Consider the following 24804-nt stretch of genomic DNA (forward strand, 5'->3'; position numbering starts at 1 on the left):
GAGTAAATGGTTGTCAACATGGTATCAAAGCACTAGGTTCGTATAGGTTACGGGTTCGAGTCTCGTCGAAGGAATTTTCCACCCTTAAGGGTTTGGGGGAGTGTTGAGTGTTGTGTTATTTGCTTCCGCTCCTGGGTGTTACGTACTCACATATTGTGCCCCAATTCGACCCGTGACCCTCTTATATTCATAGTTGCGCCTTCCCCATCATATTGGTTTTTTTGGGTAAATGGTTTGTCAACAAAGTACAATTGGAATTTGGAGAGGATTGTAGAGGTGGGAAGTTGAAATCTCCGTGGGGGTAGTTAAGAGTAGTACAAAGATGGAATTGGAAGTGCTACCCAAATTGTGGTCAACTCAATCGCATCCAATAACTGACCCAAGTTCTTCACTTCCCAATCATTAGAAGCTCTTCTAAAATCAAAATCCCACGATCTCTAGCTATCAGCAGAGACTAAGAAAGATGAAATGGGTTTACCTTTCTAGAGAGACAATTCATACAACTCTGTGAACTACTCTTCAGAGGGGAAGGCTATACCACCTATCTTCCCAAAACCGGGTCCTATTACCCCTCTCAACCTTGAACTTCACTTTTTTTCTAATGAAAATTGGGTAACCTCCTAAGAATTCATTTCCGCACACCACACTTGAAAGCTCCCTTAACGGCCTTGCTCTCCTACCCATAATCCTTGACTCCTAATAACCCTTTTCCAGTGGCTATTTTCCTCCACATCGAACCTCGAAAGCCACTTAGCAAGAAGAGCTGAACTCACTGCATCGAAGCTTCTAATCCCCAACCCACCTTGATTTTTTGGCGAGCAAATCTGATTCCATCCCACTAAATGGAGCTTCCCCCTTACTACAGTTATGACTATATTTCCAACCGTGGAACAATTGGCTGACAAGGAAGACATGATGAATTGATGATCTAGTTTCTAAAACTCAATGTCTCTAACTAGCATGTAGTAACTAACTAAACGAATCTAGTTTGAATAGTTTCTATAACTTATTCTACTTTCTGACTTCTAAGTTCTAACAAGTAAGTGAATAATAAACAAATAAGAATAACAAGTAAAGTAAACTTAACAAGTAGGATTGTAACATACTTCTAGAAATTTATAATAAAACTAATGGGATCGGTAGACTCATCATAATGGACTCATATGTTCACTCAAATTTCTGATAGTTGATACTCCCACATCCAGCGGTTTTAATTGATGATGACCTGGCATGGATTTTGGAGAAAATAAAGCAGTTTAAACCGATTTTTAGGAGGCCAGGTAAAAACTATATCCCTTATTTGCCCCTCTCCTTTCTCCGCCCAATTCTCTCTCTACCTTTCCTAACCACTGTCTCTCTCTCTCTCTCTCTCTTCTTGAGCATCATAAATCTGATGATGGAAGTAAAAAGCAATAAGGGTGACGTTATGTGAAGACAAACTTTCAATTTGATACTCTTAACATTTGATTTGAAAATGGTTATCTTGACTTGGGGAAAAAAAACCATTACTGAATTTTGGGAAAAACATGAAACCTTCTATTATAAAAATAAAAACAAAAACCATTGAACCTAACAAAATATTTCCTCTTAGACTTTCACAAACGCCTTTCAATATCGTTTGGACTTTCAACCTCCACTCTAAGGTTATTATTGGCAAAACAAGGAGATTCTACTCCTACAATGTTGGATCCTGGGTTTGCCCACTTCAACCCACTGTGTCGCCCTCTCATCTAACTCTGTTTTCATGTTGGAAATCCTGCTATCAATTGTTTCTGTGTGAACATCTGTGGATGCAAGGGACTATGACTTCTGACACACTTTGTTGCTTATCAGCCTTACATTTATAAATTTAAAAAAATAAATATATATGAATAAATACATGCTGAGAGAGAGAGGTGACGAAGAAAGGGGAGGGGCAAATAAGGGAGAGAATCTTTAATTGATTGATTTGAGCTTTATTTTCTCTTGCAAAGGTGCCACATCATCATGATTTAAAACCATTGGATCTAAACATATCAACGATCATAAATTTGAGTAAACATATGAGTCCATTATGATTAGTCTACGGATCCCAACCCAAAATTATATTCTATTTCAAATGTCTAACTTCAAAATAAGTATTAGAATTTAAGAAGAAAATATAAGTAGTAAGTAACAAATTTCTATAAAGAAAATACTTTTAGAAAGAAAATATAAATATCTATGAGTAAAAATATACTTCTAGAAACTAACTAGGTTAAGGATTAACTAATAACTAGTTACTGAGTGCTATCTAGTATGTAATCACTACTAACTAGTAAGTAAGTTTTTGAAAACAAGTTATGAATTTAGGAATATTAAAGTTATGAATCTAAGTTTTGACAAGTAACAAGTCTAAAACAATAAAACACCAATTATTGCAGTAGTGGTATAAATACATCAATCTTGAGTTGGGAAAGGATCTAGGGAAATATAATTAGAATATTGGATAAAGAAAATGAAGATCTTGTCTCTTGAGTCTTGAGTAGTGGTGTAGAGTCTTGAATCTTGAATCTTGATTCTTGATTCAATCTACTTTTTTGGTAATCTTAATTCAATCTTGAAATCTTGATTTTGATCCTTTGACTTCGAGCTTGTGAGCTTGTCTCAATTCCCAAAAGCAAGAAGCCCAGAAGTAGAAGAAGAAAGAGATGTAGAATTGTAGATTGAAAATTGAGAAAAGAAGTGGAGTCTTGCGTATATATTATAGAAAGAGTGAGTGGAGAAAGAGAACTAGAAGGTAAAGATTAGGGGTTTTAACTTTGAGTGGCTTAATGTGAGTGAAAAACATAAAATGTAGAGAAAAATTATAAAAGAAGTGGGGAAGGTGGGAATGAAGTACTTATTGCCAAAAGTGTGTTCGAAACCAAAAAATATTTGGTGTCCGGCAGTCATAATACAGTTTCCATGTGATGGTTAATGTCCGTTTTAATGTCCATTTTTTATTTTATTTTTTATTATCCTTTTGTTGGAGCATTCAAGAAAATGATTTAGTGAAGTCTAGAGATTGTCAATGCATTTTTGGACTCCACAAGTTAGACTGTGTCCAACTTAGGACTACGTCTGGTTGACACATGGTGCACATAGAACGAATAGGACCCACCATTAGATGGTTCTTATTTCCTATCAATAAAATCTTATAATTATTTAATGGGAGGATTGGGGCCATTGTTCTGTTTGACATTTTATCAGCAGTGCAAAGAAAGAGATTGTTAGATGGTTAAGATTGTCAACTACATCGGACCATTCAATCTACATGGTATCTCAGACTACTGAAAATACATCTACCCAACCCTGGATATGGTCCAATGTTAAGCAATCTCCACATAGCTCTTAACCTTTTGGAAAAGATTATTTTGGAAGATTCCCCTTACCTAACAACTTGAATATGCAATCCTTGCTAAAGAGCTATAATCTCCACTTCAGAATCCTTGGATTCAATTGCATAGCCATTTTTTTTTCTATGATCTTGTCTAAGAACCTCTCTAATCCCTATCTTCACCTGAATGGTATTCTCAAAATGTAGTTTAGTTCAGTCGTTTGTTAGTTCCTACCATGTTTTAACTCTCCTATGATTCCTTTGTTCCAGTTTTTTCAAAACCTAAATGGAATGAAACAGAACTGAGAACTTGGGAAACATTGACTTTAAAACATTAAATTTCAGTTTATATTCATAAATGTATATAAAATCTGTTTTTTCAATGTTTAAAATGATAAGTTAGAATTAAATAGTGACATTTGGTTAAACCAAGACACATTAGAAGTGCTTCGAAACATTTTGAAACACAGGAACCTCGAAACATTACCTTTGATGTATATATGATGTTGTGAAAGTCTTTTTTTTTTTTTTTTTTTAATTTGTTCAATGGTCAATTTAGTCTCAAGATATTGCATTTGATTGTTCTAGCATGTTTCATCAAACATTCAAATTTCATTGAAAGATTTTTTTTTCTTGTATGTACAAATATGATAAAACACTGCAACATATTTGAAATTTTGCAAGGTTCGTTCCGATTTCAAAAAGGGGAATGTTTCGCTAAAACATTCTCAAGCAACAAAACATTGGACCATCTCCGCATTTTCTCAACAAAAATAATGTAGGATCTTCCAAGTTCCCATGACTTGCTCAGTAGACAAAAGACTTTGTTAGATCAACTCACAAACATATCTGTCCCTTAAAAAACCTAATGAAGGTATTAAATGTTCATAATTTTCCAAAAACTTCATGAAATGTTTTCTCTTTCCCCAAGTATAGAAATCGGAAGGCACGTAGATCTCTTTTCTACAAAATCTTTAATTTAAATAACTATTTCATTTTGCTAAGAAAATTTAGAAATGGTTTATTTCCATCAAAGTTTTAAAGTTGCAAAATAAAAATTGTATCATTTATTGGAAATTATGTCAAAATGCTCAAAATTTAGGGAGAGAAAATTTCTCAACCCTTTGAAACCCTATTAGTTCTTCAACAATTGTTCCCATGTGCATTTGGTGTAAAAAAAGAACAGTCATTAAAATTTATTTGTTGTGAGTATTATTATTTACTCAATTACAAATTAGAAAGTAAATATCGATGGATGACTAATATTAAATAGTCTATGAAGTGCACAATGTGTCTAAATGTGAGTGAGAGGTCATGTGTAGCAACTCCTAAAGGGCCAGAATATAGAACAACTCAAGAGTTAAAAGGACCTTTGAGTTTTATGAAGCAGGTGAAAGCTCATCAAGTGTCAATTTGTAGGGAAACATAGTCTATGTAGTTGTGTGACATCTCTATTATTGCCTAAATGTGCTTAACTCATTATCATTGTCAAAGCTTATACTAGATATTTGTGTCGGTTGTACTTAAAATAACATGATTAGAATAATTTCCGTGCATAAATATTGCTATTTTTGACTACCAGGTCCCAAGAAATGTTCAATAGAATTCTATGGACATTCATTTCCCCATTCTATGGTTGCTTAATGTCTAAGGAGTATTTTACATCCTTTTTTTAAAATCATTATTGCATTGGTAACATTTTCTTCAATCTGGATGATAACGACAATCTTTCAGCTCCTCCGGCAGTCTTCCACCTGAAAAACACTCCGAAAGTCGATTAGAATTTTGTCAGCGTTTATGCTTGAAAAACAAAAAATTTTGTTTCTCCTTCCATACTTTTTGGGACTCCCAATCCGAATTATTTGTGTTCCTGGAAATATCATGTCTCCTGGATGTGCACGTGCCATGAGGTCATACTTTTGGACCTTTTGCATGCTTGCAACGCATCAACTTCTACCTGGCTGAGAACCATGAAGCAAGTTATTTGTTTTTATGGGTCCAGTCGGGATTATCCACGTGACAATTGGTCTTCTTTGTGCATTGAAATGAGCTCCTTTGGCATGTCTCATTGTTAGGAGATGTCATTTCTCGAGAGGGCTCCTGACACGCTTCTGCCTAGTGTAATGCCTTCCTGATTTGAGATGTTATAGTATTCTGGAAACTACGATACTGTCACTGTTTCACTATGGATCATTATCACAAATGACTCTTCTAATTGTACATATTTTTCTAAGAGAAATTCTATTACCACACCAAAATTTTCTAATGACACCCCATTCATATGTACATCACTAAAGAATTGCATACACCTTGGGTGGCAATACCAGCTCTTTTTTTTTAATTGCTCAACAATACAATTTAAAGCTTGGACATTCACATTTTTTTTCCCTTAATTAATTAATTTATTTTTTGCTACAATTGAAGTTGATGGCCTCTTATGTTCTTGCTAATGTCAGGTATCAAGCTGCAGCGTACATTGAAGCATCTGCACTAATCTACCAAGATGGCAAGGTTTTGTTTTTGTTAGTTTTTCCACTATTCTATCTTGATCCTTAATTTTGGTAGTAAATCTCTGATTCAAACAAAGTACACATTTCTCATGTCCTTCAGATACTTATTGAAGTCGATCATCTGCAAGACGCCCCAAGTCCATACCTACAAATTAAAGGAACGAATAGAGAAGTAGTAGCTGCTGCTGGTTCAACCCTCCGCCTAGATGGTTCATATACCACAAAGGTTTGATTTTTGCCTTATATTTTAGAGAGATTCTATTCCCACACCAACTCTCCCTAATGCCACCCAATTCATGTGTAAATCACCAAAGAACTACCACACATCTTGGGGTGGCGTTAGCAAAAGTTGGTGTGGAAATAGAAGCTCTCGTATTTTATTGGCCATGTCTGCTTACCTGTGCTCCATTCTCATGCTTTCCTTATTGATTTAGTAATTTAATATTCCTATACAGAGTTACCTTCAAATTATTCTGGAAAGTTTTCCAGCATTTGAAAGAAGCTCAACAGGAATTCATAGTCAGCAAGCTACAAGATTGCAGGAACTTGTGGAATTTATTCAATCTCAGGTATATTGATGGTTATGCACTATTGCTGGTCACGTATCATATGAAAGTGAAATAAAAACAAATTGATTCTAAGAAGTTCTAGCACATTGTATGCTTATGTTTCTGATGTTACAACCATGCTTTAAAATCCTTTGAATCAGAATTAATAATAGGAGTTGAAGATAAATTGAAACTTCATCAAGAACTCAATTGAATCAATCATGTTTTCTGCAGTATTCTAATAAGTAAAAAAATCATCTTTTTTTTGGTGGGTAATAGGTTAATGGAGAAGAGGAGAGAAGGAGAAAAATAGAGGAGAAGAGATATAAGAGAGAGACCTTCTCTCTCCCTATTTATATTAATTTTGGTCAAATGACCAATATACCCGTTTTAGGTCTACTCTCTCCCTATTTATATTAGGTTTGGTCAAAAGACCAATATGTCCTTTTTACAATACTATAAATTCTAACACTCCCCCTCAAGCTGGAGCATACAAATTGTTAACCAACCAACTACTTCAAAAGACCGATCTATTGGAGTAGGGGAGAACTATGAATATAAGAGGGTCACGGGACTTGACTGGTGTATGACATACCCGGGAGTGGAGGAAAATATACACTCAACACAAATCGAACATACAGCCTGTTACAAAACTTAGAAAATAACCCCCTAGACAAGGCCTTGGTGAAGATATCATCAATCTAGCTATCTGACCTAAAGTACGTAGTAAAAATCTGATTACTCATAACCAAGTCTCTAATGAAATGACAATCCACTTCAATATGCCTAGTCCTCTCATGAAACATTGGATTACTAGAGATGAAGATATTAGCTTGATTATCACAGACCAAATGCATAGGGGTAGGCACAAAAAACCCCATCTCTTGAAGCAATGACCTAACCCATATCATCTCAACTGCAGTATGAGCCATAGCTTTATACTCGACTTTAGCACTAGAAGAGCTACTACAATATGCTTCTTGCTCCTCCAAGTAACCAAATTATCTTTTACAAAGGTACAATACCGCGAGGTAGATCTCCTATCAGTGTGACTACCAGCCCAATCTACGCTTGGAAAACCTATAACTGTCAATTCTTTAGATGGTTTGTACAATATCTCAATACTTAGTGCACTCTTGAGATATCTTAGAATCCTGATCACAGCATCCCAGTGTGGCTGGCATGGAGCATGCATAAACTGACTTGCAACACTTACTATAGAGGTTATATATGGTCTAGTCACTGTGAGATAAATAAACTTACCAACTAAGCATCCATCTATATCTTCTAGGGTCATCAAATAGCTCTCCCTATTCACCATCAAGGTTGACCGAGCTGTCAATAGGAGTATCCATAGGCCTAGAACCAAGCATTCCAGTCTTAAACAATAAATCCAACACATATTTTCTCTGAGAGACTAATCCCATATTTAGATCTAGCAACCTCAATACCCAACAAATACCAAAGGGACCTCCAAATCCTTAATATGAAAATGCTAAGCAAGATGTGTTTTGAACTTAGCTATCCTTGAAGAGTTACTATCAGAAATGATTATGTCATCAACATACACAATAAGACGAGGGATGTACATTCGGGTAGAACTTAACCAAATTTTTAGCTTTAGTTCGGGTTCTGTTTCAAAGATAGGACCCAAAACCGAACCGAAATTTTCAGGTTCATTTTTGGTTCCAGGTTAGGTTTGGGTAACCTGAATTTTTTTAAAATTCTTTTAAAATAAAATATTATATTAATGATTTACAATAACTTATATTAGGCCTGTCAATAGATGTTCGAAAATTCGAATTCAAATATGATTTTGATATTCGAACATATTTCGAATACGAATTCGGATTTAGCAATATCCAATCCGATTAAAATTCAATTCGAATGCATTGTACTTCTCTTTAATAGATTTTTAAATGTCTAGGTTATACATTATAATATAATGCTTGCTAGGCTATCAAGTGGGGCTAGTGTCATCAATGCTAGGCTATCAATGTCAAGCTAGTATCATCAATGCTAGAATTTAAAAACATATTTCTTTTTCTGGACTTTCAATGCTAACTAGCTATCATCAATTTTGAGAAGTATTTCACCTCTTCACCTTCACTTCTATTCCTCCATGGTTGCAAGAAGATGAAAAGGAGAGGAAGAGAATGATTTGAAGATGACTAGAGAAACAGAAGGGCTAGAAGAAGAAGACAATGGAAAAGATGAAGATGCGAGAAAGAGAAGTGCTAGAAGAAGACGACATCAAAGATGAAGATGAGAAAAATACAAGGAATGTTTATTTTACATGTTGAAGATGATAGGTTTGAGATTCAAATTTAAGGGTTTTTTTTTCACAAGTTCAAGACGAAACAAGGATGGAAGATGATTGGGTTTGAAAAAGAAATCTAGGGTTTTTTACACAAGGATGAAGATGTGTCAAGGGTGGAAGATGTTGAAGATGAATGTGGAAGCTGAGTAGATGATTGGTTTTTAAAATCAAATTCAAATAAGATTTTATCCAATATCCGATAGGTTAATCAGATTCAAATTCGTATAGTGATTATGGATATCCGTTGGATTTCGGATTCGAATTCAAATGTTAGTAGTTTTTTTTTTTTTTCGAATTTGAATTCAGATATACCTATCCGATTTGATTCGTATCCGTTGACATGCCTAACTTATATAGTATACTTAACATATTTTAAAATATATTATTAGCATAAAATAATTATTTTGTTGCCAATTGTATAAAATATAAAGATAGAACATTTAGTTTTCTTTTTGGTGACTATTTATTACAATAAAATAGTTACTTTGTTTTTAATTGAACAAATCATATATATAGAAAGAAAAATGGTTATTGCGTTGTTGCCTATTATGTAAAGCATAAAACATAAAGATAAAAGCAAATTTTTTTATTGGTAATTATTTATTACTGTCAAATAATTATTTTTTTACCTATTTTATGAAATATAAAATATGAAGATAGGACCTTTTTTTCTATTTGTTAATTATTTATTACATAAAATAGTTATTTTGTTATCTATTGTACAAATCCTATATATAAAGGAACTTTCGTTTGATTGGTAACTATTTACTATTATAAAATAGATATTTTGTTGCCAATTGTATAATTATAAAGATAGAAGGTGGTGTGGGGAGAATATTTCAGATATTTAAAAAAAAATTGGCTTATAATCGGTTCAATTCTGATTTTTCGGTTCGGCTCGGTTTTCAGGTAATGGTTAATTCGTACATCCGGAATAAACACTATAGTCCCACATATCGTCTTTTGAATGAAGACTAAGTGATTAGAAGATGATCTTTGAAAACAATAATCCAACACCACAAAGTTGAACTTGTCAAACCAAGCTCTAGGAGATTGCTTCAGTCCATAAATGGGCTTCTTTAGTTTGCATACCAATTCTGACTTCCCAAGAACTACAAATCCTAAGGGCTAGTCCATATAAACTTCTTCTTGCAGATCTCTATGAAGAAATGCATTTTTGATATTTAACTGATAAAGAGGCCAATCACAACATGCAACCATAGATAATAATATCCTAATTGAGTTGAGGTGAGCCACTGGGGAAGAAGTCTCCACGTAATCAACTCTATAAGTCTGAGTGTTACCTTTAGCTACTAACCTTGCCTTTAGCCTTTAAACTAACCCATTTGGGAGATATTTGATGGCATAGAGCCATCTACAGCCCATGGTTCTCTTACCATGAGGTAGAAATAAAAGCTCCCATGTCTAGGGCTTAAAACAGGTCAGGTTTGGGTTAAATATGAGTATGTCCATATCCATATTCAAATTTTTTATTCGGATTCATATGTGGATCCGAATCCGACTTTGATCCTACTAGCTAAAATCATATTTGAACCATTTTACTTTCATTAAATCTATATCTGGATCTGATCCGACCGAATTAATTGATTCGAGTCGGTCAAGTCGGATAATGTCAAATTGTTCAAGGTTATTTCAAATAAAATTGTTAAAATATGGTCAAATGGTGTCTTGAACTCAAAATCTCTCCATTTTGAAGAGAGGCCTTGACCACTACACCCAACCGTTGTTGGTTGATGAAACATAGTTTAAAAATATAAAAATACAACTTGCAAAGCAATATATCATTCGGATATTTGTAGATATAGGGATGGATCCGTATCCGACTCGGGTCAAGGGACATCAACCCATATCCGAGTCATATTTTAATTCAGATATACTTTAAGGAACCAAACCCGCAATATTTGGATTCGGATCACTCGAATTTCGGATAAAATCCATCCCATTTTAGGCCCTAACCATGTCTGTCTTGTAATGCACTCATCTCATCATCCATAGCCAACTTCCAACTACGTGAAGGTAGTTCATCTGTATAAGAGGGAGGAATAGCAATAAAGGAGAAGGACAAGGAAGAGACAAAGGACTTCATCGTGGATGAGATATGATGAAGAGACACAACGTTACTTATAGGATGTTTAGTGCATTCTCGAATACCTTTTCTATGAACAATTGACTGGTCTAAATCAGCTGGTGTCGGAGCCTCAAAACTAAAATAAGACTATAGATGTGGGATTGGTATCTTTGGTGTTTGTCTTCTCATATTGTTTCGCCAATAAACCTGCAATGGAGTCGGACCATCATTTATAGAAGGAAAATTGGAATAGGGGTAGACTGAAGAAACTCCCCCCGATTTGAAGAGATCAAATCTTACTCAAAAGATCTCCCCTTCAGAAAAGAAATGTGTGGAATCAAAGAAAGTGACATATACATTCGCATAGAACCGTCAATGTTCTGAACTATAGCATCGATACCCCTTCTAAGTGCGAGAATAGCCCACAAATACACACTTGATAACCCGAGAAGTCAACTTATCTCAACCTAGTTCCAAATTGTGAACAAAGGACAGAACCAAACAGATACGGTGGAAGATGAAATGGCTGACCAAAAAGATATAACACAGAAAATGGTGTCTGAGCCCCAAGCATGGTAGATGGCATACGGCTAATTAGGAAACAAGCAATGAGGACAGCATCAAACTAATTAGTCTTGGGCACATTGATGTTAAACATAAGTGTGCGAGCTATGTCCAATAAATGAAAATGCTTGAGTTCACCCACCCCATTTTGTAGGGATGTATGAGCACATGAGGTCTGATGAATAATGTCATGGGCTGAACAAAAATTCTGAACTAAAGTCTATTTGTTAGGAAACAAGCAATGAGGACAGCATCAAACTAATAAGTCTTGGGCACATTCATGTTAAACATAAGTGCGAGCAATGTCCAATAAATGAAGATGCTTGCATTCACCCACCCCATTTTGTTGGGATGTATGAGCACACGAGGTCTGATGAATAATGCCATGGGCTGAACAAAAATTCTGAACTGAAGTCTGCATATATTCCAGGGCTCTGTTAGAACGAATTTTTTTTATTGGTGTACCAAACTGAACTCGAATTTTATTGTAGAATGTAGTAAGAACATGATGAAATTCAGATTTGTCTTTTAATGAAAATAACGTCATGCTAGAGAAATCATCCAAAAAGATAAGAAAGTAAGAAACTATACATATTTTTTATTCTCGAAGGTCCCCAAATGTCCAAACTGATTGCATAAAAAATTTTCAATTAACGATTCTCAACTCTAGAAGGAAATGAACTATAGTGATGCTTGCCCAATTGGCAAGCCTCACATTCAAGACTCGATAACTACTTAAAATTAGGAAATAATTGATGCAACTTAACTATAGACAGATGACCCAAACGATAATGCCACTGCAATGGGGAAACAGATGAGCTCAATGCCGATTCAGCGTTACTCATATCTAGATAATATAGACCATTAGCTTCATGCCCCCAAACCAATCGTCCTCTTCATCTTGAGGTCCTGGATAACACAAGATGAAAGGAAGATCATAGAACAATTAAGGGATTTAGTAAGCTGCCTCACAAATAACAAATTAAAAGAAAAATCAGGTACATACAAGCTAGATAACAGTGATATAAATGGTTCCCACTCCAGAAACAGGTCTAGTAGAGTCATTAGTTAGGAAAATATTAGACTTAGAAGAACGAAACTAGGAAAATAGAGAAGGTATACCAGACATATGGGCACTAGCTTGTGAGTCAATCACCCAGGAAGATGGTGATTAAGCTATCACAAGAGCAGATTTACCTGTTTTAGGAAGCATGATTGTATTGGATGTAGTAGATATGGCAGATAAACTCTGATGAAGCTGAGCCATATGGGCAACAAGATCTCCTTGAGATTGTGAACCAACAGATACTTCATGTTGAATCGGTACAGACAGAATAGTTGACTCCAATTTATTGACTTTTTAGTAGCTTGATTGGCTTGAGCGGGCTTACCCTACTTGTCCTAGCAAAAATCCTCAGTATGACCACTGAAGCCACAAGATGCGCACTTTATATTGCTTTTAGTGCCTCAACCATCATTGCGATCACCACGACCACTAGGATTACCACGTCCTCTACCACCATCGTGAGGGTTGCTTGTAGTGAGAGTGGATGATTCTTTACTAGTCGGTGATGAAGAATTCGAAGCCACAAATGTGGTAGGTACATCCCATACAACTTGAGAAAAGGCATCGGTAGCTGTAGGTAAAGTCTCGCTAGCCAATATTTGACCCTTAATAGGTTCAAATTCAGCAAATCATAAATCCAAAAGTTAAGGTCCGGCCTCCAAACTTTGAACTAGTTCCAATCATGTTGAAACTTCGAACCAACACTAACAAACCTTCAGCCAAACCTTAGTTATACATCTAGTTTGAAACAAACACCAATAAATCCTAGAACATGGGGTTTTGTTCACACCAAGATCAAAACCAAGAGAAAAAATTTGAAGGAAGAACCCTAAATCTCTATCTTAGATTAGTGTTCTGATACCATCTAGAAATCTAGTTTAATAGAGAAGAGAGAAGAAGAAAAAGAAATAGAGGAGAAGAGATAAGAGAGAGGCCTCCTCTCCCTATTTATGTTAATTTTGTTCAAAAGACCAATATGCCCTTTTTACAATAAATATAAATTCTAACAATATTAATATAAACAAAAAGAATACAAGCTGGCATAATATTACATTCAAATCATATTTCAAAAGCATAATATTAAATTCATTATACTTGATGTGAATTTTATCAGATTTCTTTGTTTCATGATCTGGTGAAGTTTATCTATAATATCTTGTATACTTTTACTTTAGTTTAAAAGGTATGTATTTAAACAATTTTATCCATATACGTTTTCTTAAATGAGATTCTTACATGAAAAATGATCACTCCTAAGGGTTTTTCAAGTCAACTTTTTTATTTTATTTAATTTATTTATTTATTTTTTCTGATAAGTATTCATTAATCAAACAAGTGGAGGTTGAGATGACTAACCATCTAACAAAGATATCGGAGGCAATAGCCCGACCATACCAAGACCCCAACCTTGAACTTAGATCAATCCTCTCATGTAATATTACACACCCATTCCCACTTCCCCAAGCATTTCTCTAAGAAAACCCTCTTAAAGTTTTCAAATATTTTACACCAAAAGAATAGCTACTCCGTAATTCAGATATTTGTATCCTTTAGAGTGCACTCCCAATCCTTGAAGAAATGCCAATTCCTCTCCTTCCATAATCCGCAAAAAATTGTGAATGGAATTGCACTCTACGAAATATGTTTTGAAGCTACGAATGATGCTCTAAACCTATTAAAACTCAATTTAGACACTTCTAAGCACTTCTAATTATAGCTTAAAGAATAAAAACGAATTTAAACAAAATAAAAACTAATAAGGAATGGTACTCTTAGGCTATGTTTAGATTGAGAGAAGTGGAGAGAAGAGATACTCATTGAGAGAAGAGAAGAGAAGAGAAGGGAAGAGAAGAGAAATTCAATTTCTCTCCACCATGTTTGGATGGACATGAGAGAACTTGGGACAATTTTGGATTTATAAAATATCTTAAAAAGAGATCTAGGGGCAGAGTTGGAATTATAAAATATTTTGAAAGGGTTTCTCTCGATTTCTTTCTTCTTCTCTCCACTTTTGGAGAGAGAAAACTCACCTTTTTTTCTCTCCTCTTCTCTCCAATTCTTTTCTCTTCTCTCCCCACTTAACAATCCAAACAAGAGAAATGGAGAGAAACTCATTTGTTTTCTCTTCTCTTCTCTCCATTTCTCTCAATCCAAACACAGCGTTAAAGTAACTAGGAAATAGAAATCTTACTAGAAATAGAAAATAGAAATAAATCCTATTAGAATTATGAAACTACTTAGAATTGTGGATGTCCTACATCAAATCCTCTATGAGAGGACATCTCCATTCAATCCTCTCAAAATAATCCTGCTACTTTGTACAACAACTCTCAAATTGGATCCTCTTGAGAACTCCTAGTGGACATTGAGAATTACTTTCCACACATTGCAACCATAGGATTTTTAGGTTCCTCCTCAGTTCCAACAAAATTTTCTGCCATCATAGCTCCAGAGTTGCTTTTTTTGGAAGACTAGTAGGGTTCTTGCTAAAATCTCCAAAGCCACTTTCCAAGGAGGGCGGTTTTCATACAGATCTGTAAACCCCCCCCCCCCCCCCCCCCCACCCCCACCCCTTTGCGAGAATTCAAATGGACTTCCAATTCACCATAGGGATGTAGTCCCCTTCCATATGGTTAATTTTGTCCTAGTGCCTATCACAATTTGAGTTTGTAAGGATTTTGAAGCCTTTAGAACATATCAGGGATTCTAGAAAAATAATGCAGATGTGTAGCATATAAGCAACCAATAATGCATGGCCAGTCTTCTGTTTTTTTCTTCCATTTTCGAATGTTCTAATTTCTAATTCAAATGGTTAAACAGGGAAGCAGTTCGGTTGCGGAATCCTTACCCAGTAGGGAGGGTTTGCCAATGGAGGGAATTATTGAAGACATTCAATCACGGATTAGAAGGCTTGAAAGGTGGCATACGATCGATACGGTACTTACTTCCAATCCCTTTGCCCCCTTTCTTGGAGAATCAGAAATACCATTTTCGAGTTTGAATTTTTTCATTTGGAATTTTGGTTCTTTGCTTCTACCTCTTTATTTTATTCCCTTTGATAATTCCTTAGGTGTCATGGTTTTTTTTTTTTGATTGATAATGGGGGAGCCCCATGGGTTTTTGATCTTGTAGAATCTTTTCCTCATCAAGCAAAATGTATGAAATAAATTCGATTGACTTAGTTCCCTTCTTCAATATTGTTTCAATTTGAATGGCTTCACTCTTGATCAATGACATTATGATTTTCCTACTTAATAATTTCTACAGGTGCTGTGGACATTTATGCTATCGGCTCTTGTTGGTTATTCTCTCTATCAAAGAAGGCGCCAATGACCAAAATTTCTTCTAACTTGCCAAGTGGATGTCCTCAAGACTCCATTAACCATACAAAATTGACCCTAACCTCTGCAAACCACAGCTACTACATCTCACGGCTACGAAGTTCAATGATGATGACGATAAATGAGTTATTATTTTGCTAAATGTAAGTACTAACATTTTCTGTTCTACAATACATTCACAATGAGATTTTATTTATTGATGGCAAGACCCACTATTTACTTGCTTCGAAGTTGACTTCATTTCCTTTTCTGGTTTGTGAAAATTTGTTGGGAGAGGAAATTGAGAATGAAATTGACTGATTAATGGAGACTTTTTAAGTACATATTACGTTTTCATTATGGTTGGGTTATAAATGTAAAAATAATGAATCAGATTTAATATGGGAGATCTGGGCCATAATTTTATCATTTGTGCACATTTTTTGGATTCTCAAAAAAGGGCCATTTTTTCCCTCAATTAGTAAGCATGTTTTTAATGAGATCGGTGACTTGGTGATGATGGGAATTGAATGAAGCCAAGTCTATGGTATCGTCACTCAGGGACATTGCCAATGAATATAGTTGGCACCTTCTTGTATTCTTCCCGTTGAATCATCGACTATGATATTGGGTAAATTCATTATATATTTTGCAATTTGTTGGGGATCTGGAAGGAGAGGAATGTTAGGATTTTGGAAGGTAATGAACATTCTTTTCAAGAAATTATTTCTATTATGGGTTTGTTGTTTTCTTGGTGTAAATTGTTTTGTCCGTGGTAACAATTTGTTTTGAGAGCTGCTATTGGTACCCCAACTTGTACTTATTACACCCCAATTTCTTGAATTATTTATCAACCCCCAATTAAAGATTAAAACATAATCATCAAAACATTACAAAGGTTTGCCTCAAAATATAATCTCTACATTCAAACAATTTCAGTGGTTGTTTACAATTATGGTTTGGTTCATATAAAATCCTAAATCCAAAAATAGAATTTAGCAAAACAAAAACTGTGAGCACTTCTATTGGCACCCCCAAATTTTACTTATTCTCAACAATTCACTTATTTTCTTTATGTTTAATTCAGGTGCAATAAGTAAAGGTTGGGGCGTCAACAAAATGATGAATAGTTATAGGACCATCTAGAACAATTTTAGAACCCAAGCATGTCTGTAGAGCATCCCAACATCCATGGTCAATAGTGACAAAATATCGTTTGAGACTAAATTCTCTTCATGAGGTGATCCTCACTATTGTAAGTCTATAATAAACTATATGATGGGAGCATTAGCATCATCCATGTAGCCTAAGAATCAATAATGACAATATGATTAGAGTTCTTCATGAAGTGATCCTCACCATTGTGAGTCCATATAGCATAGCATAGCAAGCTCCATGGGAGCATTTGCATTCTCCATGTTAGTTTAAATACTCAAAATAGCAAGAAATGTGGTTACCCTCTTCATGAGGCGATTCTGACCATTGTATTGGAGCTTGCATGTATTCATATAGTTAAAACACTTCCATTACACTCAATCTAACTGAAGAATACACTTTATGCATCCATGTAGATTTAATCATGAAAATGGCAAAATAACAAAGAGACACCCCCATCCCTGGAGTGATCTCCCAAACCCTTTGCCAACAAATAGCCACGCCCACTTTAGGCACATTCATTAAACATACACTATACTTTAAATTAATGAATCAGTGACCTTATTAAAATAGTTGGAACAACGTTATTTTAATTTCCTCCCTACGTTGTGCATGTTATATTAAATTAATCTATCCTTTTCTTCTTGTTAGTTTTGGTTTGGGAGTCAATTTTCGACTCTAGAGTTAGCAATTGAAGTTTCTTGAAAACATTGAAGGTTTAGATTTTTGAATCCCCTTTCTAGATCAGGTTTACAATAATTTAAAAAAGAGAAGCATTCGGAAGTCTTAAAGAGAGTCAAACATTGTGTCAAACATTTTTCAATACATGGGCTACAAGTTTCTGAAAGGACTGATTTTTATGAGGATGATCTCTATGATGAGGAGACCATCCTCACAAAATAATCAGTCCATTCAGAAATTTTTAACTCATTTATTGAAAAAAAGTTTGGCTCTCTATAGGGGACTCCAAACACTCCCCTTTAAAAAAAATGGATTTGATAAGAGTTTTTAATACAACACTGACACATCTGGATTATGTGCAGTTCAATGGTTGGTTCGATTTGGAGTCCATTTTATACCATTATTGAGATGGAAGGGAGCTTTTTGTGAAAATTGAAAAAGTTTTATCTCTGCTTATATTTCCCTTTTCAAACATAAATATACTAATTTCAATTTATAGATTTTTTTTAAAGTGAGCCATCGACTCTTCTTTCCAAATTGGTGATCCATCAAAACCCTTTTAATTTGTGAAAATTTACCAAATAATTATTAGTATTTTTGATATATTATCAAAATATGCTATTGTATTGTACTTTTAGATTTATCATTTCATTACTTTAAGATCATAATGCCCTTATACTCTATGGCAATGACTGAAATGTCATAAAACACAATTGCAAAGTCTCACTTCAACACATTTAACGAGATATTTCATGGATGATGTGACATGTCATTTGTTTTAAGAACTGTCCAATTTCCTTGAGATACGCATTGACTTTTAATTTAAAAAATAATAATAACATTAACAAAAAACTTTTAAACCTGTAGAAAACTATAAAATGTCATGAAAAATTATTACAAAGCAATTGTCTCTACACACATTTATCAAATAAATCTGACAATGATGTGATTGGATTTGTGAACCATCCAATTTTAGTTATATACACATTATTTTATTTTCATAAAAAAAAAAAATTTCAAAAATTAGTAACAAAATTTGAAACATATCTAAGTGATGTTAGCCATAGATACGTTTAAAAATGATTTAGATCGAACGGCTGCGAATTATGTCAAGGTAAAATTAAAAATTATTAGTCCTATCAGCTTGTAAAGAATAGTCTGTCAACATTATGTGATAACTATATCAACACTATTCATTTATAGATATTTTACAATCTAATCATTGAAGTAAGATTTACTAATATTTTATTATGTTTAAAATTTCATATGATCATGGACTATCAAAAATCTTTATGTGATTATTTAAGATAACGATGTAATAAATCTTCCATTAAAGTGATAATTATTTTTTAAAACATTGTCAAGTTAAGTGTCTTAAACAACTTTTAGTGTGTAAATAAAGCTTTAATTGAGATTTAAAGATTTGTTAACTTTTATGCCAAGTATTTTTCTTAAATTAATTTGATTGACTACTTAAATATTTGTTGACCGTTTTGGTCAAATTTGTCAACATTATCTTCACGACTTGTTAATTTTGTATGAAATTTTCATCAACTTCAACTCTTATTATTTTAATTCCGCAATTGTAAATGTTAGGAGAAAATTTGAATTATCATCATCCACACATATAGCGAAAAAAAATATTCCATCATATCTAACTTTTAAAAATGTGTCATTAGTTAACACCATTGGATGAAGAGTATTTTTGTAACTTCTTACAGAAGGTCCAAATACCCAATAAATCATTGGAAACATTATTCCCTCTCGATAGTGACAATATCGATGAAGGCATACAGATCACAAAGTTTTAGCTCGATAGAATAACTCATCAACAATTGGTAGGATTCACTGTAATTACTCCTGATCTGTCAACGTTATACAAAGTGTATGCCAATACTTTATGAATATATTTTCAACATAATAAGAAGTATTTGTCAACACATAAATTCTACGATTTTTTATCGATGACTTAGAATATGTTTATATAAGATTTGTCAATATTTAAGTGTAGGATTGTCAATCTTTAAATAATGATTAATCAACATGAAAGGAAATGTGTGTCAACTATTATGGAATGATTTATCTACTATCAAGATAATTTTTATCAATTATTAAGAAATTGTTTGATAACGTATATTTTAATATTCTCTCTTTGATTTGAAGGAGTATGATAAATTTTTTCATTGACATATCTTCTTTCTCCTACCTCCACTTCAACAATGTCAATATTCTTTTTTTGTGTGCATTTCATCTATTAATCAAGATAATAATGTGTATATTTCATTTGAAGTGTATGTTTGTGGTTGATTCGGGAAAGGAAAAAAGTTGACTACAGACATCTTAATTTGCACGGATCCATCTCAAGAAGACCCATACAAACAAATTTTTTTGTCAAATTACCAATCAAAAGGCTTAAGGGTCAAATATTGGAAAATCCCACATTTTGCTCAAATAAATGACACAATGCCTTCTATTGGCTAATGGGCTCACAAATAACTTATTTTCAAGGCCTCATTCGTATCCATACATTCTTATTCAATTTGATTTTTAAGTCCATCACATCTAAACCACTAAACCGATCCAAATCAACTTAAAGAATTACCCTAACCTAACCTAATCCAATCAAAATCCTCAAGACTAGCCCTAAGCTAAATTCTAAAACTTATTCCAAGCCTTTAACAACCTCCAACACCACCTCACTTCAAGGTTCATTCAACCAATCTCATTCCATTAAAAGTTCATTGACTCAAGTCAAAAGTTCCATAAGACATAAAAAACTTATTCTCACCAAATAGATACATACCATCACCATAATCAACCTCCCAAATCCATTCAACCTCATCATCACCCTCAAAAGCTACACAACTCATACTTCACCCCCACACCATATCATGTCATTATCAAACCCCGTCACTTTCTCCAAAACTTCTATCACAAATCATTTCTATACCACACCATACCCCTTCTTCTTAATCAACTCACCTAACACACACCTCTATATCGTTTTTATCACATGTCAACACCATACTCGCCTTTCCAAAATCTAACTACCTAACATTTTACATAAATCATTCTTTCAACCAAAGACCCACAACCCTTAACTTAATCACCACTCAACCTAGGGTATGAGTTGTAAAACTCATTTACCCCCTCTTACCATATTTGCCTTCCCTTAACCACAAATTTTATATACTATATTCACATCTCCCATGTCTTGTTTCCCCACCTTCTACTGTGGACAATCCTACCCCAAAAGCCATATCCAAACTCTATAAAAGCCTACAATTTATTCACAAAAGCTGACATGCTTGGATTCTTTCTCTAAAGCCTCAAATCTAAATGATATCAAGCCTCCCTCTCCAACTTAAAACTCTAGCAAAATTCTAACTCAAGACTCTTTCTCTACAAATCACTACTCTCTTACTCCATATTGTTCCACTCTTCTCTTAAAAATGATCTAACTCAATGATATCATTAAGAACGTAAGAAGAAGAACAAGGATAAGAAAAAAAAAAAAAACTCAAGCTTCAAGGTGAATTAGAGTAGAATGGTATTAATTCCCGTCTCTCCCTTCTCTATGTCCATCTTCTATTTCTCTTTTCTTTAATTTTGGTTTAGAATGCCTTAAGATGCAATGATCACCCTCTCCTACTCCCGATAGATTGGGCTTCGGCTGGATTGAAAGTTTAGGGGTTAAAATCACTTTTAAAAAATTTTATCTTTTTTAAACCTCAAACACTTTGTGCCCCCACCACTAAAATTGTTTTGAAATTAAAGGTATCTAAGCATTTTTTTTATAAAAAGGGACCTACAGCCATCAACACCTAAACTTTTCAAAATTGTGTGATTTTAAGGTAAAGTCATAGTTAATATTCCCTCTCTCAATGAGATGATTCTCATGATTTAGGCCAAAATTAATGTCCCTCTTTGTTTAGGGAGTTCAAATCATATTTCTTGATTTTTTTTTTTTTCTAGAAATGGCCATGTTCTCAATCTTACCACCTAAGGTGGAGGAATAGGAGTGCCTAACACCTATCCTGAACTCTAATCGAACCCCTTAACTAGATTTTAGGTAAATCAATGTCGTTATTTGTTAACAAGAGCCACTATAATGCCCAAAATGTCATTTTTTTCATAAAATATTTTCCGGATGGCCATTCACGTCCTTTCCAAAAAATGAATGGTGGCGACTCCAATCGACGTAGTGTTGATATTTCGTATTCGAAAATCATATAGCTACAGTTGGCAACTGCACTGGGGAAACTAGTAAGTTCAACCCATTTTCAACTTAGCCATTTTCAAAATAAAAATAAAAATAAATTTAATTTAATTTGTTTTCTAACCTCTTTGTTATTGTCTTTTTTTCTTTCTGTTGTGATGAGTGAATGTAATCTTTTTTCATTTCCTTTTGTGAGATTGAATACTTCTAATTTTTAAGTGCGTAATACTTGTTTCAAAATGGACGTGCTCTCGCGACTCATAGCTCATTGCTCAAATCACCCCACTTATAAAAAATTTTAACCCGGATTCTTAATAGTTCTACGGCTCGAGATCAATTGTTTCGAGTGTCCAAGATGAACACATCCAACCCAATCACCAACTTAGATGTATGTACTTCGGTATGCATCGAAGTCTAGAGAATGGGTAACCATGAGGCTATAACCACATGCATGAGAACGCTTGATGGTTTAGGATACGATTTTGCTAAAAATGTATCAAACCCAATTGCAAGATGTATTTGTTCGAAAGGTCTTGAAGTTAGTTATAAGCAAGCGTTTAGTTTGTAAACCAATGAAAACCCAATTGTAAAGTCCAAGTTTGGAAACCCACGAAGAAAATGTCGTATAGATTTAGGCTTTTTTTCTTTAGTTCTTCCCTTAGGTAAATGGGGGGCATTCTGCTTTTATTATTATTTCGAATCTAATCTACAAAACAAAACAACAAAAATGTGTGACAAATTTTTAGCCCAGTACAAAAATCAGAGACAATGTGCCTCAAAACTGGGAGCAACAAACCTAAAAAAACAATTCTCGATTTTTAAACTTACTAGTCTGTATTTCAAGTACAGATCAATATAAAATATCCCATTCTGTACTTAAAATATATATATATATATATATCGGAGACGGTTCATGGGACAACAATTGTGGCAACATCCATGACAATAGATTTTCATAAACCGCTTTTGATGGGATTAGAAGTTTTAGACCAAAAATCAGCTCATTCTGAAACTTCTAACCCTATCAAAAGTGATTTACGAAAATCCGTTGTCATGGATCATCCTCACCAAAAATCAACTCATTTCGAAACTTCTAACCCCAATTTACAAGTGAAAGAATCGTGGACCATTAATTTTTTTCTAAACCACTTTTAATGGGGTTAAAAGTTTGGAAATGAGCTAATTTTGGTGAGGAGAACATTCTCACAAAAAATCAGCCCCTTCCGAAACTTTTAACTCATATAATATGAAAAGCATTATCATAGATATTGTCACAATTGTTGTCCCATTATCTATATGGGTAGCGTTTGAGAGCCAACATGGTTTGTCTTATATGGGTTAGAAATTTCGTAATAGGCTGATTTTTAGTGAGGATGATATCTATGTGAGGAGATCCTCCTCACCAAAAATAAGCCAATTTTGAAACTTCTAATCCCATGTTTATAAGTTGAAGAATCGTACGCTTTACCCTACGTGTTTTGTCCTACACGGGTTAGAGGTTTTGAAATAGGCTGATTTTTGGTGAGGATGATCTCTATGGTGAGGAGATCATCCTCACTAGAAATCAACCCATTCCAAAACTTCTAACCCCATAAAAAATGATTTACAAAAAATGGACGGTCCACGATTTTTCAACTTGTAAACATGGGGTTAGAAATTTCAGAATAGGCTGATTTTTGGTGAGGAGGATCTTCTAACCGTAGAGATCATCCTCACCAAAAATCAGTCCATTCCAAAACTTCTAACCCATGTAGGACAAAACAAGTTTAGTAAAGTGTAGGGTATTGAACATTTCCATATATATATATATATATAGGTCTCGTTCCCCACCCTAAGCTTTACCCTACACTTTAACAAATGTGTTTTGTCCTACATAGGTTAGAAGTTTTGGAATGGGCTGATTTTTGGTGAAGATGATCTCTATGGTGAGGAGATCATCCTCACCAAAAATCAGCTCATTCCAAAACTTCTAACCTCATAAAAAATGATTTACAAAAAATGGACGGTCCACGATTTTTCAACTTATAAACATGGGGCTAAAAATTTCGGAATGGGCTGATTTTTGGTGAGGATGATCTTCTAATCATAGAGATCATCTTCACCAAAAATCAGCCCATTCCAAAACTTCTAACCCATGTAGGACAAAACATGTTTGTTAAAGTGTAGGGTAATGCTTAGAGTGTCGAACATTTCCCTATATATATATATATATATATATGAGAGCGGTTCAGCAGCCCCTATATGTGCCACACATTTTTTGTAAATTACTTTTGATGGGATTACAAGTTTTGGAATAGGCTGATTTTTTATGAAGATGGTCTCTACGGTGAAGAGATCATCATCACCAAAAATCAGCTCATTCCAAAACTTCTAACCCCATAAAAATGATTTACAAAAAATGGACGATCCACGATTTTTCAACTTATAAACATGGGACTAAAAATTTCGGAATGAGCTGATTTTTTGTGAGGATGATCTTCTAATCATAGAGATCATCCTCACCAAAAATCAGCCCATTCCAAAACTTCTAACCCATGTAGGACAAAACACGTTTGTTAAAGTGTAGGGTAATGCTTAGGGTGTTGAACATTTCCCTATATATATATGAGAGCGGTTCAGCAGCCCCTATATGTGCCACACATTTTTTGTAAATTACTTTTGATGGGGTTACAAGTTTTGGAATAGGCTGATTTTTTATGAAGATGGTCTTTACGGTGAAGAGATCATCCTCACCAAAAATCAGCTCATTTTGAAACTTCTAACCCTATGGGGTTAGAAGTTTTGGAATAGGCTGATTTTTGGTGAGGAGGATCTTCTAATCGTTTAGATCATCCTCATAAAAAAATAGCCTATTCCAAAACTTCTAACCCATGTAGGACAAAACACGTTTGGTAAAGCGTAGGGTGATGAACATTTCCATATATATATATGGGAGCGGTTCGGCAGCTCTAAAGTTTGCCAAGTTTGGTGCCAAACATTTTTTGTAAATCACTTT

The 24804-nt window shown here is 34.3% G+C and overlaps 1 protein-coding gene across 1 annotated transcript in view; it reads left to right on the plus strand.

The window, feature by feature from the left end:
• The window catches only part of LOC147394213 (P-loop containing nucleoside triphosphate hydrolases superfamily protein), a 73087-nt gene extending 56894 nt beyond the window's left edge, over window positions 1-16193 (plus strand). The window contains exons 22-26 of the mRNA XM_086454559.1: window positions 5794-5848; window positions 5948-6073; window positions 6303-6416; window positions 15255-15371; window positions 15702-16193. Coding sequence (XP_086310685.1) covers window positions 5794-5848; window positions 5948-6073; window positions 6303-6416; window positions 15255-15371; window positions 15702-15767 — 478 coding nt within the window. The 3' untranslated portion in view covers window positions 15768-16193. The remainder of the gene's footprint in view (window positions 1-5793; window positions 5849-5947; window positions 6074-6302; window positions 6417-15254; window positions 15372-15701) is intronic.
• Window positions 16194-24804: the final 8611 nt, after the last annotated feature.

This window comes from Akebia trifoliata, chromosome 9 (assembly GCF_017979445.1).
Source record: "Akebia trifoliata isolate Shusen 1 chromosome 9, ASM1797944v1, whole genome shotgun sequence".
Classification (NCBI taxonomy): Eukaryota; Viridiplantae; Streptophyta; class Magnoliopsida; order Ranunculales; family Lardizabalaceae; genus Akebia; species Akebia trifoliata.